Here is a 16,720-nt window from a genome sequence, read left to right on the forward strand (position 1 = left end):
AATTTGTTAGAAAAAAGGAAAAGGCCCTTTCAGGCAAGTCTGAATGACATTTAGCATTAATACTCCAGCCATCAGCAACCAAACAAGAAAAATACCACTTTTCAGAGGTAAACAATGGCTGCAATTAAAACATTTATTTGGAACTAAAAACGTTGAAACCATTGGTCTCTATGTACAGACAAATGAGCAAGGATCTAAGTGCAACGCTGAAAACATTGGTGAACTCGGGTCATCTGGTACATTGGGTAATGTGGGTCTTGTTTATTTTATTTTATGACTGTGACGTCCATTGCCTAACTGCTGAGATGCAGGTGTGGGCAGCTACTGTGTTTTCCTGTGTGTCTTTGAAGGTATCCGGAGAGTGCAGTGGTGACGGCCAGCTAATTCAGAGCACCTGCACCGGAGCACTCCCATTGGATAAAAGCCCAGCCTGGCTTTGCTCTCGCTCCCTCACTTGGACTCATCCCGGCCACGTTTTGCCTTTTGTTTGACCTTTTACTATGCTTTTGTTTCACAACACCTTGCAGCTCATAATGATCACACACTCACATCTACATAACTGATATTACTGACGTCCACACTCCACGTTTATCGTTCCTTCATTGGTTGTTTATTTAACAGTAAATACTTTAAACTACCTTCATTCTTTACATTTGGCAGACACTTTTATCCAAAGCGACTTACAATTAGTGCATTCAACATTAATAGGGGCCATTGAGCATCTTGCCCAAGGACACTTCGGAATGCAGATTTGAAAAACTGAGAATGGAACCACCGACCTGGTTGGAGGACGACCACTTTAACTCAGCCGCACTCATGACCTGAAAGCCGGGTAATGTTTTGTACATTGGGTAATGTGGGACAGTCTGTTTACATTGTTTTCTAACAAAACTTTGGACTTTTACTACAGGTTAGCATGGATATCATGTGACAGAAATCCCATGACTTCATGGGGGTAATATCACAGAAAGGGGCAGGACAAATGTCAATCAGACATGCATTTAGGGACTTACTATTTTACTGCATGCATATCGACCGCAGAGTTAATGGTAAATACAATCTGTCCCTGTATGTTTAAACTTATTGTCTGGTTAGCTTACTGTTATTTTTGCTTGCTGTTGATTGAATTGTAAAAAAAGATACACCTTCACTTTAATGTTTTAAACTAATATTATCCTTATTAATTTAAGATGGGGTTCTTTATGAAATAAATATTTTTTACATTTCTATGAATAACATTTGTAATAGAAACTTTGTACTCAATGTCCTACTCAAATAACATTCCTTCACCTAGTGCACTGAACATTCTAGTGTTCTGTCAGACGAATGAAAAACAAATCCCCTTAGCTTTGCAGTGTATCGTTTATAGTTTTTTTCTGTTCATGGGTGGAATAGACTTTATATTTTGTAATTTTCAATGCAGCTCATTTAACTTTCTGGCTTCCAAAAAGTTAAGCAAACTTCCTGGACTGCCTTCCTGCCTTCCATTTATTCAGATCCACACAAAAATTGAATGGGTACTTTCCTGATACATACCGTATCCTTCCACCAAATTGTGGTGGAAGGATACGGATAAGGAGGAAGGATACGGATAAGGATACGGATATGGATACGGGGGGTGAATCTCCCCCTCAGATTCATGGTTCTCTATGCAGTTACTGCTTGAGATGAATGACACTGAGACAGAGAAGACAGAGTCTGCTGATTTCCACATTTATTTTCTGTTAAGTCATTAATCTACTACTACAGAGGAACTCAACATGTATTTATGTGCTGCTTTCTAAATCCAAGCAAATTTGGAGATACATAAAAATACCACAAAAATTGGTCAAACAAAAAGGCCAAAAAAAGAAAAAGCATTTTCAGATGTTCTGACAACTGTAAGCGAATGGTATATTACATATTTATGTGTTAAGTTTGAATACATCTACAGTATATCAGACAATTTCTGGTAAACAAAACATAACCATCACAAAAAATGGTCTGTTTATTCAAATAAATAGAATAAATGCAAAATTTAGCATTAAAGATTTAAATATGACAATAAATACCCTCCGAGTTTATTGGCGGGAAGCATCTGCAACAGGAAATACAAAATATAATGCTGTAACATATGTAAGACATACAGAACAAAACGTTTGTCAATAAATGAAAATAAAATTCAATAAAACTCATTAGTTAAATATCATCTCAGAATGAGTATCCTGACTACCGCAGCTTAATGTACATCAGTGCAATCCACCTCCCTCGACATGGATATGATCAACATGTCGGCTCTGTGATTTATTCATATAACACAGAAATGTAAGCACCCGATGCCATTCACATTATGTTTTTAAAACTATAACTTCATGTTTTCATAGCAAAAGCCAGTTTAAGGCTGCCACATAAAATATGACCAGATGCTTTTAATTAATAGCATCATATAATAACTTTGAGATACCTTCATAGATCTGTGCATGAGGCTCAGGTCACTTTCACACCTGTTATTCAAACCAAAGAAAAATATATAAACTATTGTTGGATTTAGTTCAAGTCCCTTTGCTCGCTTTTTACAGCCCAGAACAATATCATTGACCTGCAAAGGAGAGCCCCTGTCCCCCACCATATATAGATCTATCTATCTATCTATAGAGAAAGATAGATCTATAAATGCATGTGTGTGGGCAAACAGCTGTTTTAGATCTATGTTTATTATGTAGTGTCGATAAATGTAAGGATGTAACGGAGCTGGGGATTACACAATTCTTTCTGTGGATACAGAACTATTGGAATTTGGACTTAGTTTGGAGTTTTCAACTAAATTCAGACTTTTGGTAGGAAATGGGAGGTGGCTTTGGCCGAGCCAAATTAAATCATGCTCTCAATTGAATTACATTAGCTGAAGTTTTTATCTTTAATATTTTTTACTTTTTACCTTTTAACTTTAATATTGTATTTTGATTAATGCTGTATGCTTTGCCCCTGCTAAAACAAATGCAATAAAGATATTGATTAATAGAGAAGTTGCGGACATTGAATTAATGCTCAGTATGATGGTAAATGGATTTCTTTGGTGATTTTTAACAACTTACAGATTCTTAAAGGTTACTCTAGCCAAGCATTTTTATACAGATCCTTGGGGCTTGACAATACCTAGCAATTTATGTGCTCAGATTATGAGAGGAGAGCTGCCCTTAACAGACGTGACTGAAATACAACTTTTCTCAGAAGATTATGGCAGCTGTGGCTGAGGGGTAGAGTGGTGGTCCTCCAACCTGAAGGTTGGCGGTTCGATCCCCAGTCTCACCCATCTGCATGCCGAAGTGTCCTTGGGAAAGATGCTGAACCCTGAATGGCCCCCCATAGAATAACAAAGTGCTGCAGATAGATGAACTGTATGAATGTGTGTGTGAATGGGTGAATGTAAAACTGTACTGTAAAGCGCTTTGAGTGGTCATCAAGACTAGAAAAGCGCTATCTAAATACAAAACCATTATTCAGAATTTCAGTTGAAGCAGAGACGCTTGGACGTAGACAGTTAGAAGCTAGGTGTGTCTCCTCGCCACCAGCTTAAACAAGTTTTAGTGAATCTCTTTGAGTAATTTTCTTGAGACTGAGAGGCCTGAGACTGTGACCCTTTAAATGGAGAGCTGGTCAGGAACTCCTGTACAGGGGAACACTAGGATCTAACAGCGGGCTTCCGGCTGATTTAACTTAATAAATGTTTACAAAAAAGGAATTGCCACAAACTCTTTATAGAAGAATTCCTTGTATCATTTGATGTACAGTAGAAATAACACAACTTGGTTCTTGACTTTATCATGTAAAACTGTTCAAGCGCCCATTTAAGTTAGAGAAAAACATGTGAACCCCAATGCTCTGTGTGATCAATCACTTCCCTTTGCCATTTGAATCCACAAGACATTCACTATTTCAAGATAACTGCTTACAAAAAGTTTTTGCAGTTATTTGAGATTACCTTATTTTCAGACACATTTTATGAGACATTATGTCTCGGTGTGATGGTTTACACACCTCAACCAGAGGACACTTTGCACCCAACACTGAGGGAGGATAACCTTGGGATATGGTTTCAACTTCACATCTTGAGGAAACACTCTTTGGCATTGCTCCACACTTGTATTCCCTGCAAGGAGAGAATAAATAAAAACATGTTTATGACCATGACTACTCAAATTCTCCTGTATCCTAAAGCTGCTCTGGGGTCTCATTTATAAAAGAGTGTGTAGGATTCATACGAAAAGTGTACGTACGTACAAAAGCAGGAAATGGCGTACGCCAAAGATAATTTCGATTTAAAAAACCGTTCGCACGCACACCTGAACGCAATGTTCGCTTTATAAATCACAGTCCACCTGGAAAGGTTCGTACGTGGATCTGACTCCAAATCCGCCGTCCACACGCCCACATTCAACCATAAATGGTCAATGCAAAGCACGGCGTGAATATTAAATTATGCTGCGCTATCTTCTGGATCAGTGGAGTTTCGTTGTCCCGCCGCGCGGCATTCTGGCTGCGCGTGAGAACAGCAGCCTGGTGCCCTACTCTCGTTCGCATGTTATAATCGCGCACGTTGCGATTAGGAAATCGCATTTTATCATATCGCGATTTTATCGCAAATTAAATTAATCGTCCAGCCCTAGTGGAAATACACAAATTCTCCCGTCAAGTTTGCTTTTATAAATCCCAACGTTGCCGTGAGAATTGGCGTACGCACATTTCAGGCCCTGTTTTGTGCATACGCAACGGTTATAAATGAGAACCCTGGTGTGCTGTTGTGTACCTTCTTGCACATGCTGATTTGCATGACAGCGTAGTTGATAAGTGCTTCCCTCAGATCTTTGTCTTTCTGATCCTCAAAACGCTGCATGTCCACCCACGCCTTTTCGACATGCTCTCTGCAGTGATACACATCAGATTAACAGACACAAAATACATAAAAAAATGTTCTCTTTATTTCAGCCCAGAGCTGCTTTCACAGTGTGACAGCACTCACTCGCACTCGGCTGTTTTGTCCTTGACTGTGTCTTCACCCTCTGCTATCAGCTCCTCTAGCAGCTTCAGTCTGGCCTCCCTCTGCTCAGGCGCCTCTTGACCAAAAAGCTTGTTGGTCATTCCTTTGAAGGAGAATGTCCGTACTACCTGATGAACAAAAGAGAAAGATGTAACCACAAACACTTGTTTGACATCTATTATAAACTCAACCATTGTTTTTTTAAGACTGAGATGTAAGCTTTTAACAATCTCATCTCATGGTCAACACTCATGGAGAAAGTGTTTTCAGTTTGTCCCCATATCCAGTTCTGTTATTTTAATAGTGGTGGATGTTCACCTGCCTATGTCGGACACAAGTGCATTTGCTATTTAAACAAAGCGTCCATCTGAAACCAATTAAGAGACTTGGCATTCTTGGACCTGGCTTACTGCATTGGCAAACCCCTATGAATCTCGAGAACATGAGTCAAGTGTACCCCTGTAGCCAGCTCCTCACGTTGTTGCTTCTTCGAGATGAGGTCCTGGGAGGACACCTCCAGCTCAAACTGGGTCAGCTCGTGTTTCCTGCACACTGCCCTGCCAACAGTACAGCATCATATCATACACATCAGAACAAACAGAGCCACTGACAACTGATGTGATGCATGAAGATGTCATGGAAATTATTGAATCTAGCTGTCCTCTTATAAAATGTAACAGATCCTCCTGTCCTGACATAGCTATGCTCAAAGTTCAATTGGATTGACCTGAAAACATATTTATATAAATTCTACTTAATGTTTGCAAGTGCCTGATATCAAGAAATGTTAGTTAGTTTGAACCTAAACGTCCTTGTGACTATTTGATGTTCTGCCCAGTGTCTATACACTCAGGAGAGAGGGGGGCATTTTGCCCATCCTCTGAGCAATGTCTGAGCACTGGACACGTCCTGCCTGCATGATATCGCAGGATGACGTGGAACCCCTTGAGCTGTGCATAAAAGCTGGCACATCTCACCTGCCATTTGTCAGATCCTTGATACCTGCAGTGGTTTTGAGGATTCTGCCCCGCTTGGCCAAGTGTTTGCTTAGTAACTCTGTTTGTGTTCAAATCTATTCTCTGTAAATTGTTTCTTGACCATTATTAAATACTTTGATATAATTTAATTGATCACTCAGTCTGATGGTTTATTTCCTCACCCGGGAATTAAATACAAATTCTCACCACAGAAAACACATTTGTGGCCAAATTTAGGGTCATAAATACAATTTTCATTATTCATTGACAGGTACAGCACTATGAAGTGCAGTGGTGTCATTTGCTCCACACCTGATGATATATTCATCCACTTATTATACCTTCTGACAAAAGACAAAAACTTAATCTGTGATCCAACAACACAGTCTTTCGAGCCACTGACAGCTCATGTCAATCAGCTCTTCATAGATGAGGAAAACAACTTCTAGTTCACAGTAGTTTTGTACTAGTGACAAATCCTCCAGTGTTATGTGCCACCTGTACAACATTGAAGGTTTGAGGCAAAATAATAATTAATGATCTGCATTAATTGTCCATCCACAAGCCATCTCAGCTAGTGATCCCATGACTACAATTTCTTTTCACCACTGGGATCCATTCAAAAGCACACCATCCAGACAAAATAATATCTAACTACAGCCCCTGACAGAAACATCTTTTCGAGATAACTCCTTGTGTCCTATGTCATTTTGGCATCTCATTTCTTAATTGGCTTGTTCATGTCAATAAAAGACACAACTGGGTGAAAATATCTTACCTCAGAGCTTCAGCATAGAAGAGATATTCTTTCAGCTGGTCTGCATAATGTTCCTCTTCCTCTAAGATATCATCTATTGAGGCAGCATATCTGCAAGTGGGAGACAAAAGGCAACTTGTCTTTATAGCCAGCACGGCTGGCAGTGGGAGTGCAGAAGTGTTTTTGAAAGAATTACATTATTTTTGTCGAAATTTAGTGAGATAATGTTTGAGTCCAACTGAAAACTGATTTTAAGAAAGTCCCAAAAGCCAGACTTGATATCCTTCAAGCTGACTTAAGAAATCACAGTCAAGAAAAACATCAACTTATTTGTGATCTTCATATGTGGCAATCCTGGCAAATAATAAATAAATGTCTGAGAAACACTCACGCATCCATATGATGACCAGCACTTTGCAGTCCATCTCCCATTTCTTTCTCAATGGCGCTCCACTCACTGCAGTGAACACATTGATGCACCCACACACACACACACGCGTGCACATTAGGGTGGGTCTGTCATAAACGCTCCCAGATGCAAGAACATTATCTTCATTTTTCCTTATCTGATTGAAGGGTTTAAGGACTGAGATGTTCTTGGCATGCTGAATGAGCTGTATTTATACAATTGACTTGACAATGTAAACAACACACATTCAAGTAACCATTCAGGGGCTTGCACTACGAAGCGAGTTCAGCAGGAAGTTGTTATGTTATTCGGTATATTAACTACAAAGGTAGTTATCAATGCTCTTAGTGTATATACCCTGGGTTTTCTTATCCAGATACCAGTATGGTCATGTCACTGTGATATGACATCATCAAAGCCATGAATAAGTGATGCTGATAAAAAAGTTAAACGTGATTTCAGGCCACTTTCTGCTGCCATAGCACAGAGAAGTAGTTAATGTATGATGAGCTCCGTCTGACTGAAATATTCATTTTTAATCATGGAAATATTGAATGGTTTTGATAGTTTTTTAAAAGAAAGACATCAGCGGTTTGAGTTTTTATTTCTCCTCATGGTTTTGTGTCTGGATAAAAAAACGTTTGCTGAGTTGAAATTAAGCTATACAAGTTGTGATGCATTGTGATATTGTGATAAACTCTCCCTCCATTTTTTTGAAGCTCTGTTATAATGGACACATGAAAGATCTTGAGCAGAAAAACCATTCCACTTGAAGATATCTGCTGTTTTGTATTTATAAACATTTTTGTCCCTGTCAAGAACCAGCAGACCAATGAAGTTAACACAATAACCAGAAATCCTGCTTCGTAGCACAGGCCCCAGGTCCTTTTTTACACTTTCTTACGCTTCTCGTCACACCTGAAGACTCTGCCGTAGTTCCCATGGACTTTGAAAACACCATAGAGTCGATCAGCAACTCTCTTCAAGAGACAGACAATAACTGAAAGTGAGTATTCAAATAAAACAGATCATTTTAAGACTGGCTCCCGAGCCTCTGGAGCCCAGCAGCTGACAGAAGTATTTATTTTTTTCATTTTAATACACAATCTAGAAATCATGCCTCAATACCTTACCAGTAATACCTTAAATATGTATAGTAATTGTCCCGTCCACCTATTAGTGACCCCTGCTCTAAATATATATAAATACACATGTTTTTTACAATATGGAATGGGGGATCAAACATAGGTCATTAAGAGCAACATCTTATAATTCTAGAAATGTCTGTCTGTCCATCTGCCAGTCTACATGTTGCTCGCATATCTCATATCCTCACACTTTGGATGTGTAGGGCCCAAGGAAGTGCAGCGTTGCATTTGGTGCAATTTGGACACTCGGTACATGACATTAATAAACTGTTAAAAAGCAGGTAATCAGTGCTCTGTAGCAGCAGTGGTGCTGCGGCTTTAGGGTTTTCTGGACAGAGTCCGCAGTCATCTTCCTGCGTCCCATACACGTGCACACAGACATCAAACAGGTACTGAGTCCCTGACGTTTTTCTTCCTCATGAGGAAGTGCCCCTTTTTCTGGGGTGCTTTTTTCCATTTCTTTTTTAAAAATAAATGAATATTACATTCCTGTTTGTGCACAGCTTCCCTGTCAACAAATATATTGATTAAATAAAAAATCTAAATATCAGGTCTGGAGACTTGGACTTAGTCTCTACCCTCCCTCCCTCCACGTCTCCTGCACAGTGGTGAGCACTAGAGCTGTGGACATTTCTTGATTCTTACATGCATCGTGACGCGGACAACTCTGGGGCCACTTTGATCAGTAAAAGCTATAATCAGAGTTTGTCCTTTGTCTTTAGGTGCAGAACACAGGTATAAACTGAATGAATGTCAAATCATTTTGACGAGCACTGACACTGTCATACACTTACTGTTGTAGTCTGATTTATGAATTGAAAACCATATTTTGTAAATTAAAGCACACTTGTAGTGACTAACTTTCTGAATAAAAAGAGAGTTCATATTTGACAGATTTTAGTAAACTAATATTAACTGATGAAAAAGCAGCCATGTGCAATAATATAGGAAATCGAGGATGTGATACATTGAAATACATCAAGATCAATCGTTGTTTCTGTTGTTATTGTCTGGTCTTGTGATAAACCCAGTGAACTCCAAAGAAGACCATTGTCTCTGTGTGAACTTTTGAGAATATAACAATTGTGTGAGTGTGAGGGCAAAAAAATAAATTGTTAAGGAAGTCAGAGATAATCTACTATATGCAACTTTTTTTGATTTGAGCCTCTGCCCCACAAAATGTCTTTGCACCTCCCTGCTGCTGCCCCTTTAGAGGATTAATCCAGTTGTTGCATGTTTAGAGATCTTAAACAATTTATTTCAATATTTTACATAAACATGACGTCTGTCTCTGCGTGTGTGTTTGTGTGTGTGTGTGTGTGTGTGTGTGTGTGTGTGTGTGTGTGTGTGTGTGTGTGTGTGTGTGTATGTGTACATGTGTGTATGAGAGAGGGTGAGAGAGAGAGACAGGAAGGTAGTGAAAGAGACTTACTGCTCTGGCTCGGAGCAGCTGAGATGTGTGGGACTGCAACTCATCGCTGTAGTGTTTCATATCCATGAAGCGTCTGCGTCAGATAAAATAAACACAAATAATTTTCTACCCAGTTGTTTTATTATTTTGATAAACTGTTAAATCATTAAATGCACTTTGTAAGACACATTTTGACATATTTTATGGTTCCAGTTTCTCAAATGTGATAATTTGCAGCTTTTTTGTTCGGAAATCATGATTAGTCTATGACAGACATGGGCAAAGTTGGGCTTTTTAATCCGGCCCGCCGAACTTGTCCAAATAAAAAAAAAAAAAAAAAAAAAAATTAAATTAAAAAGAATATTTTTTTTTTTTTGGAAACTAACAATTTTGTAGCACTTAAATGGCACGTACTTATAAAACTTTGTAGTTTTGCTTTATTTTTGAAGAAATCGTACTTTCTTGATTCTTGTTGTTCTGGGTTTGAACCCTCGGGGTTGAATGCACTTATTGTAAGTTGCTTTGGATAAAAGCGTCAGCTAAATTAAATTTGCCAGGGAGTGTGGTGAATAGGGCTTGAAAAGGCACATGATCTCCCTTCACTTTTTCCCTTTGCCCTGTGAGCCCTTCTGTAAAATTAGAGGATCAAGGAAACAAAGAGTAGACAATGAGTGCAGAGTGTTTAACACGGAGTCGACAACAAAATACTTTTTCACTGAAGTCCAATCGAAGGCTGTATGCCTGATATGCCGAGAAACTGTCGCAGTTTTCAGGGAGTACAACATCAGCCGTCACTTTGCTACGAAGTCAGTCAACGCAAGAACGGGCGGCTGCAGCTCAGAGGTTGGCGACTTATTTACAGACTCAGCAACATTTTTTTTCACAGACAAACTGCGATTAAAGAGTCATCTACCAAGGCATGTTTTGTGGGGGGCATTCGAAATAGCAAAGGCTAGCAAGCCTTTTTCTGAAGGCGGGTTTTTGTTAAATGGCCTTGCAAATAAGTGCTTTGCTACTTGGTAAAGGCAAAATCCTTTCATGTAATGATTTTTCCATGTCATTTATATTAGTTCACAAAAACACTCCATCCATCTGTTCCTGGCCCGGCCCCTCCGTCAAATTTTGGAACCCATTGTGGCCCGCGAGTCAAAAAGTTTGCCCACCCCTGGTCTATGATGTCCTTTTCTGCAAAAAGCTATGTGATTGTCACTGTTATCTGATGTTTTGTTGCTAAAACGATGAATTAAAGAGCTGAAAAAAATTGAGATTCATTGATAATGGGTCTTAAATTGAGGTACACATTGGGTGAAGCCAATGTGTACATTACATTATTGGTATTGTAATTTCAGTTAAGTGTGTGAAACCAAATGTTTAAGAGCCTGAAGACTTTCTGTGTACTTTCCCTGGCGAGTCCCCTTGGAAAAAGTCAGCAGAAAGTCTGAAAGTGCCCATGTGATGTTGATGACTTCTCTAATATGCAACAAACACAAACATGAATTAAAACAAAATTAAAACGAAAACATAGAGGACACCAACAAAGATGTCGAAAGAGGTTTTTGTGATGCCAGCATCAGTGCTGTAAACAAAACCACATGATGCAGCAGAATTTACATGTTGCGTCCTGCCTTTGCCTGCTGCACCATCCCTCAACCGGACCACAGAGATTTCTGTATTGTTGTGATCGAATCTGAGTGGAGCATCTCCTGCTGTGTTGTACATATGTGACAGGCAAACTCCAGAGAATGTCTGGACCCAATTTTCCTGACATCCTCTGGAAACTGCTTTACAGTGTGTTTGGAAACACTAACTTACTTATCTGTATTTCTCACCCGGAAGGTGGCACTGAGAGCACTTAGCCGTGAATCTGCCTGCAAAAAGAGTGAGAAGAGTCAGATGTCGAGCTTTGTGAACACTGAAGGTCTTTCACAATTTTTTTTTAATGAAGTGAGAAAAGTTCAGAACCTTTGCCTGAAAGCCTGTCTCAAACACCAAATCTTTCCAGCCATGCTCCTGCCATACACATTTATAAAGAAAGTCAGTTATTGATCAGCTTCTGATCGACACAAAATCACGTGAACCACTAACCCTAACCCTGAGCTACATCACTTACCTCAGTGAGGAAGTGGTAAAGGATCTTGTCATTGGAGAGGACTTGATGAGACGCCACACGCATTAGGAAGTTCTCCAGCCCAACCCTGCGGCGCTCCACAAAGTCTGGGTCCATGTTGTCTGCAGTCAGCTTGTGCCACACAAACTCTGCCTGTATGCAAGACAACAAAGTATATATGTATACATATATCAAGCCAAACCGAGCGCGCCTGGCTATCTCCATACTCTAACAAAGTTTATAGATTCTGTTGTTTTCACCCAGTCTGAGTTTTACACAGGTGTCCGATTACACCGTTTGTGTGTGTGAGTGTGTGTAAGCGCGAGAGCAGGCTGAATTATGAATGAATGCGCAGCTATGAAGGACAGAGAGAGAGAGAAATTTGGATTCGCAATTCTCTATGCAGGAAAAACCCTGGACAATTTATATTATTATAAATTGTGAGTAAAGTACAGAAAAAAGAAAAGATGGGTAGCGGTATTGGTTCAAATGTGAATGGAACCCAACCCTACTAAGTAGGCGGCCCTTCAAATATGGCCCAAGACCCATTTGTTTTCACACGGCAAAAACAATGTGGCCGACACGCATCCCAGATCACCTCCGATTATGGTTAGAGTCATCGGATTTCAGGACGCACTTCAGACACATTTGCACTCAGGACCAATGTTAATATCAGGTCAACGGGGTCAGTGTTATAATTTGGTCATTTTGAGAAAGGTCTTAGTTAGGATTCCCGCCTGCCATGTCGTTGCTCACTTTTCCATTGCTCTGTGTACAATGACACAGTTGAAAGAAGTGTAGAGTAGAGCATGTATATTTGACATTTCTATTATCACTGAACAGGGATTAGAAAGACAAGGAACTCACCCTCTTCTCAGGCAGAGGAGGTATCACAATGTATGGATAGGTAACAATTAAGTAGCTCCGCAGCAGCTCGAATTCACTGTATCTCCTCCACAGAGAGTCGGGGGCTGGATTACGACCTTCAGCGACTGCATCCATTGGCCTTAAAAGATTGAAACCACAGACTGATTTGGTCAAGTTGTTTTTGTAGCGACAAGGGTGTGTGATATCTCCGATCTGCTCATGTAGGTATGCAACAAATCACAGGTCACACAATATAACACTCCAGGGGTCTTCCACAGAGACGTCTCCCACCCTGATAAGACATCAGGAGTGTAATAAATACCTTTACATACCCAATGGGATGGGGCTGTGAGTTATAAGAACACATATTTCTCCTCTGTTTTTACTGATTTGTACATATCATTCAGGTGATGTGTACTGTGAGTCCATCTGCAGATGCTGGATTAAATTAACAGAAAGAACGGTTTGACTTTGTGCTGTAACAACAGTATGCAGATTTTAGTAAAATATGTCTGTGTCGTAGTAAATCACACTGCCACACAAAAATAACACTATGATCACTACTGACAAAAATATTGTTTCCTAGTGGTGTGTGGTGAGGCACAAAAATCATCATAACACTAGTGGGATTATATGCATTAAAGCATTCAGATGGAGATTAGGAGATATATCGAGATAGAGACTGTGTTTCAAGATACCACCTGAAAAATGTTGTTGTTGTTGTTATTTATAGGCCACATGCCGAGCCCATACAGAGCCAAAACAATAGGAAGTACACATGAATACACATCAAAGCATCTCTCCCTGTATAGTGGATGATGAAGAGCATGCTGTGCTCACCTTGTTTCGATGAGGTACACGGTGAACATCTCCTGCATGTTCACTGCATTTTTGCCGCTCCTCTTCTCAGCCTCAGCAACACAGATCTCCATCTTGCGCAGCAGACTGTAGCCCTGCTCCGCCACCTTCATACATCAGTAACAGACACACATCTGGATCACTGCTCCACTAACTGAACACGTTAGTAGCAGACAAACATCTGGATCACTGCTCCTTCCCCTGAACACGTCAGTGACCGACAAACATCTGGATCACTGCTCCGCCACCTTTATACATCAGTCACAGACACACATCTGGATCACTGCTCCTTCCCCTGAACATGTCAGTGACAGACACACATCTGGATCACTGCTCAACTACCTGAACACATCAGTTACAGACACACATCTTGATCAATGCTCCACTACCTGAACAACAGAAAGCTTACACATCTTCCGCCCTAAACTAAAACACACCTCTTCCGACTATACCTTGAATTATTTTTTTTAAACTAACAATTTAGCAGCACTTAAATGGCACTAACTTATAGCACTTTGCAGTTTGGCTTTTTGAATAAATTGTAATTTCTTGATTCTTGTTTTCTGGGTTTGTACCCTCATGGTTGAATGCACTTATTGTAAGTTACTTTGGATAAAAAGCATCAGTTAAATGAAATGTAATGTAATGTAATGTAACACATCACTGACAAATAAACATCTGGATCACTGCTCCTTCCCCTGAACATGTCAGTGACAGACACACATCTGGATCACTGCTCAACTACCTGAACACATCAGTTACAGACACACATCTTGATCAATGCTCCACTACCTGAACAACAGAAAGCTTACACATCTTCCGCCCTAAACTAAAACACACCTCTTCCGACTATACCTTGAATTATTTTTTTTAAACTAACAATTTAGCAGCACTTAAATGGCACTAACTTATAGCACTTTGCAGTTTGGCTTTTTGAATAAATTGTAATTTCTTGATTCTTGTTTTCTGGGTTTGTACCCTCATGGTTGAATGCACTTATTGTAAGTTACTTTGGATAAAAAGCATCAGTTAAATGAAATGTAATGTAATGTAATGTAACACATCACTGACAAATAAACATCTGGATCACTGCTCCTTCCCCTGAACATGTCAGTGACAGACACACATCTGGATCACTGCTCAACTACCTGAACACATCAGTTACAGACACACATCTTGATCAATGCTCCACTACCTGAACAACAGAAAGCTTACACATCTTCCGCCCTAAACTAAAACACACCTCTTCCGACTATACCTTGAATTATTTTTTTTAAACTAACAATTTAGCAGCACTTAAATGGCACTAACTTATAGCACTTTGCAGTTTGGCTTTTTGAATAAATTGTAATTTCTTGATTCTTGTTTTCTGGGTTTGTACCCTCATGGTTGAATGCACTTATTGTAAGTTACTTTGGATAAAAAGCATCAGTTAAATGAAATGTAATGTAATGTAATGTAACACATCACTGACAAATAAACATCTGGATCACTGCTCCTTCCCCTGAACATGTCAGTGACAGACACACATCTGGATCACTGCTCAACTACCTGAACACATCAGTTACAGACACACATCTTGATCAATGCTCCACTACCTGAACAACAGAAAGCTTACACATCTTCCGCCCTAAACTAAAACACACCTCTTCCGACTATACCTTGAATTATTTTTTTTAAACTAACAATTTAGCAGCACTTAAATGGCACTAACTTATAGCACTTTGCAGTTTGGCTTTTTGAATAAATTGTAATTTCTTGATTCTTGTTTTCTGGGTTTGCACCCTCATGGTTGAATGCACTTATTGTAAGTTACTTTGGATAAAAAGCATCAGTTAAATGAAATGTAATGTAATGTAACACATCACTGACAAATAAACATCTGGATCACTGCTCCTTCCCCTGAACACGTCAGTGACAGACACACATCTGGATCACTGCTCCATTACCTGAACACGTCAGTGACAGACACACATCTGGATCACTGCTCCACACACCTACTCATTCAATGGTAACATTTTTCTTATGAAGCAATTCTCCAGACATCCTCTGGAGGGCATGTCAGGAAACAGTTTGACAAGCGAATGTTATCATGTACACGCCACTAAAATGGGATATGAAGCGCCAGTGTTCTAAAACACAACAATTTAAATGGCGAAAAATAATCCCAATTGATGTAAATGGTAAATGGATTTGTATTTATATAGCGCTTTTCTAGTCTGATGAAGACCACTCAAAGCGCTTTACAGTACAGTTTCACATTCACCCATTCACACACACATTCATACAGTGCATCTACTTGCAGCACTTTGTTATTCTATGGGGGGCTATTTAGGGTTCAGTGTCTTGCCCAAGGACAGTTCGGCATGCAGATGGTTCAGACTGGGGGTCGAACCCCCGACCTTCAGGTTGGAGGACGACCACTCTACCCCTCAGCCACAGCCGCCCTGTCCAGTACATATGTTGTCAGAGAGACAACGTTTAACACAACAACACATCTGGATACAGGTGCAATGAGAGAAGACATACATGAGCAGTTTTACGAGTCACTCGAGGAGATGAAGCGATCGTCCTACCACGATGTTTAAGCTCCTTTCTCCGGCCAGTGGCTCTGAGTCAGCGTCAGTGATCACCAGCTCTTCTCTCCCGTTCTCCGCCATCTTCTTCTGGAGTGATGATATTGTTGGTCAGCCAATGCGCATGCGCAAAGAATCACCTCACCCAGCAGACGCACTCTCTGCTCCACAGACTCGGCACACACACTTCCCCTTCGATCAACCCGCTGTAGGTCACTCAGGGGCGGCTCCTGGTACAGGCAACGTAGGCGGTTGCCTAGGGTGAAAAATGCCGAGAGGGATGCACAAGAGACTGAATTATCATGACGTGACACATGCAATGTATTAACGTCACACCATCATCCTATAACCCCGGGACGCACCGGAGGTAGAAGCGCCGCGAAGAGCGGTCCGCCTCATTCCCTCGCCCATGTTCGCACCGGCAGCTTAATGCCGGGAAGAACCTGGAAGCGCAGCGGCCAGACACAAACACAGAAGCACATAATCTCCTGTGGGGGGCGGCTACAGGCTTGCGGAGGTCAGTCACCTGTGAAGACCAGCATCATTTACCCCTGAACCAGCGCGGAGAAATGCGCTCCCTGGGCCGCAGGGAT

The 16,720-nt window shown here is 40.4% G+C and overlaps 1 protein-coding gene across 2 annotated transcripts; it reads right to left on the reverse strand.

Moving 5' to 3' along the window:
- Window positions 1–1,682: 1,682 nt before the first annotated feature.
- On the reverse strand, window positions 1,683–16,230 carry LOC133004895 (sorting nexin-4-like). Of its 2 annotated transcripts, none has more exons than XM_061074453.1 (14): window positions 16,128–16,230; window positions 13,534–13,658; window positions 12,694–12,832; window positions 11,830–11,979; window positions 11,682–11,729; window positions 11,532–11,587; window positions 9,741–9,813; window positions 8,079–8,140; window positions 7,143–7,208; window positions 6,773–6,862; window positions 5,475–5,574; window positions 5,000–5,145; window positions 4,787–4,901; window positions 1,683–4,129 (listed from the first exon to the last, which is right to left on the reverse strand). In XM_061074453.1, exons 1-14 carry the CDS (start codon window positions 16,209–16,211, stop codon window positions 4,082–4,084), a joined length of 1,302 nt encoding a protein of 433 aa, XP_060930436.1. In that variant the 5' UTR covers window positions 16,212–16,230; the 3' UTR covers window positions 1,683–4,081. The 2 variants fall into 2 exon arrangements, with proteins under 2 accessions (XP_060930436.1, XP_060930442.1); XM_061074459.1 differs by having other exon boundaries at window positions 16,081–16,200.
- Window positions 16,231–16,720: the final 490 nt, after the last annotated feature.

This window comes from Limanda limanda, chromosome 1 (genome assembly GCF_963576545.1).
Source record: "Limanda limanda chromosome 1, fLimLim1.1, whole genome shotgun sequence".
Lineage (NCBI taxonomy): Eukaryota > Metazoa > Chordata > Actinopteri > Pleuronectiformes > Pleuronectidae > Limanda > Limanda limanda.

What these genes read in the sequence shown, in the direction of transcription:
- LOC133004895 (XM_061074453.1), bottom strand. Translation starts at nt 16,211, where the DNA reads ATGGCGGAGAACGGGAGAGAAGAGCTGGTGATCACTGACGCTGACTCA. An exon ending in GTGTACCTCATCGAAACAAG is followed by an intron (nt 12,833 to 13,533) that starts GTGAGCACAGCA and finishes CAATCTTTTAAG; the next exon opens with GCCAATGGATGCAGTCGCTG. An exon ending in CGGGTGAGAAATACAGATAA is followed by an intron (nt 9,814 to 11,531) that starts GTAAGTTAGTGT and finishes TATCTGACGCAG; the next exon opens with ACGCTTCATGGATATGAAAC.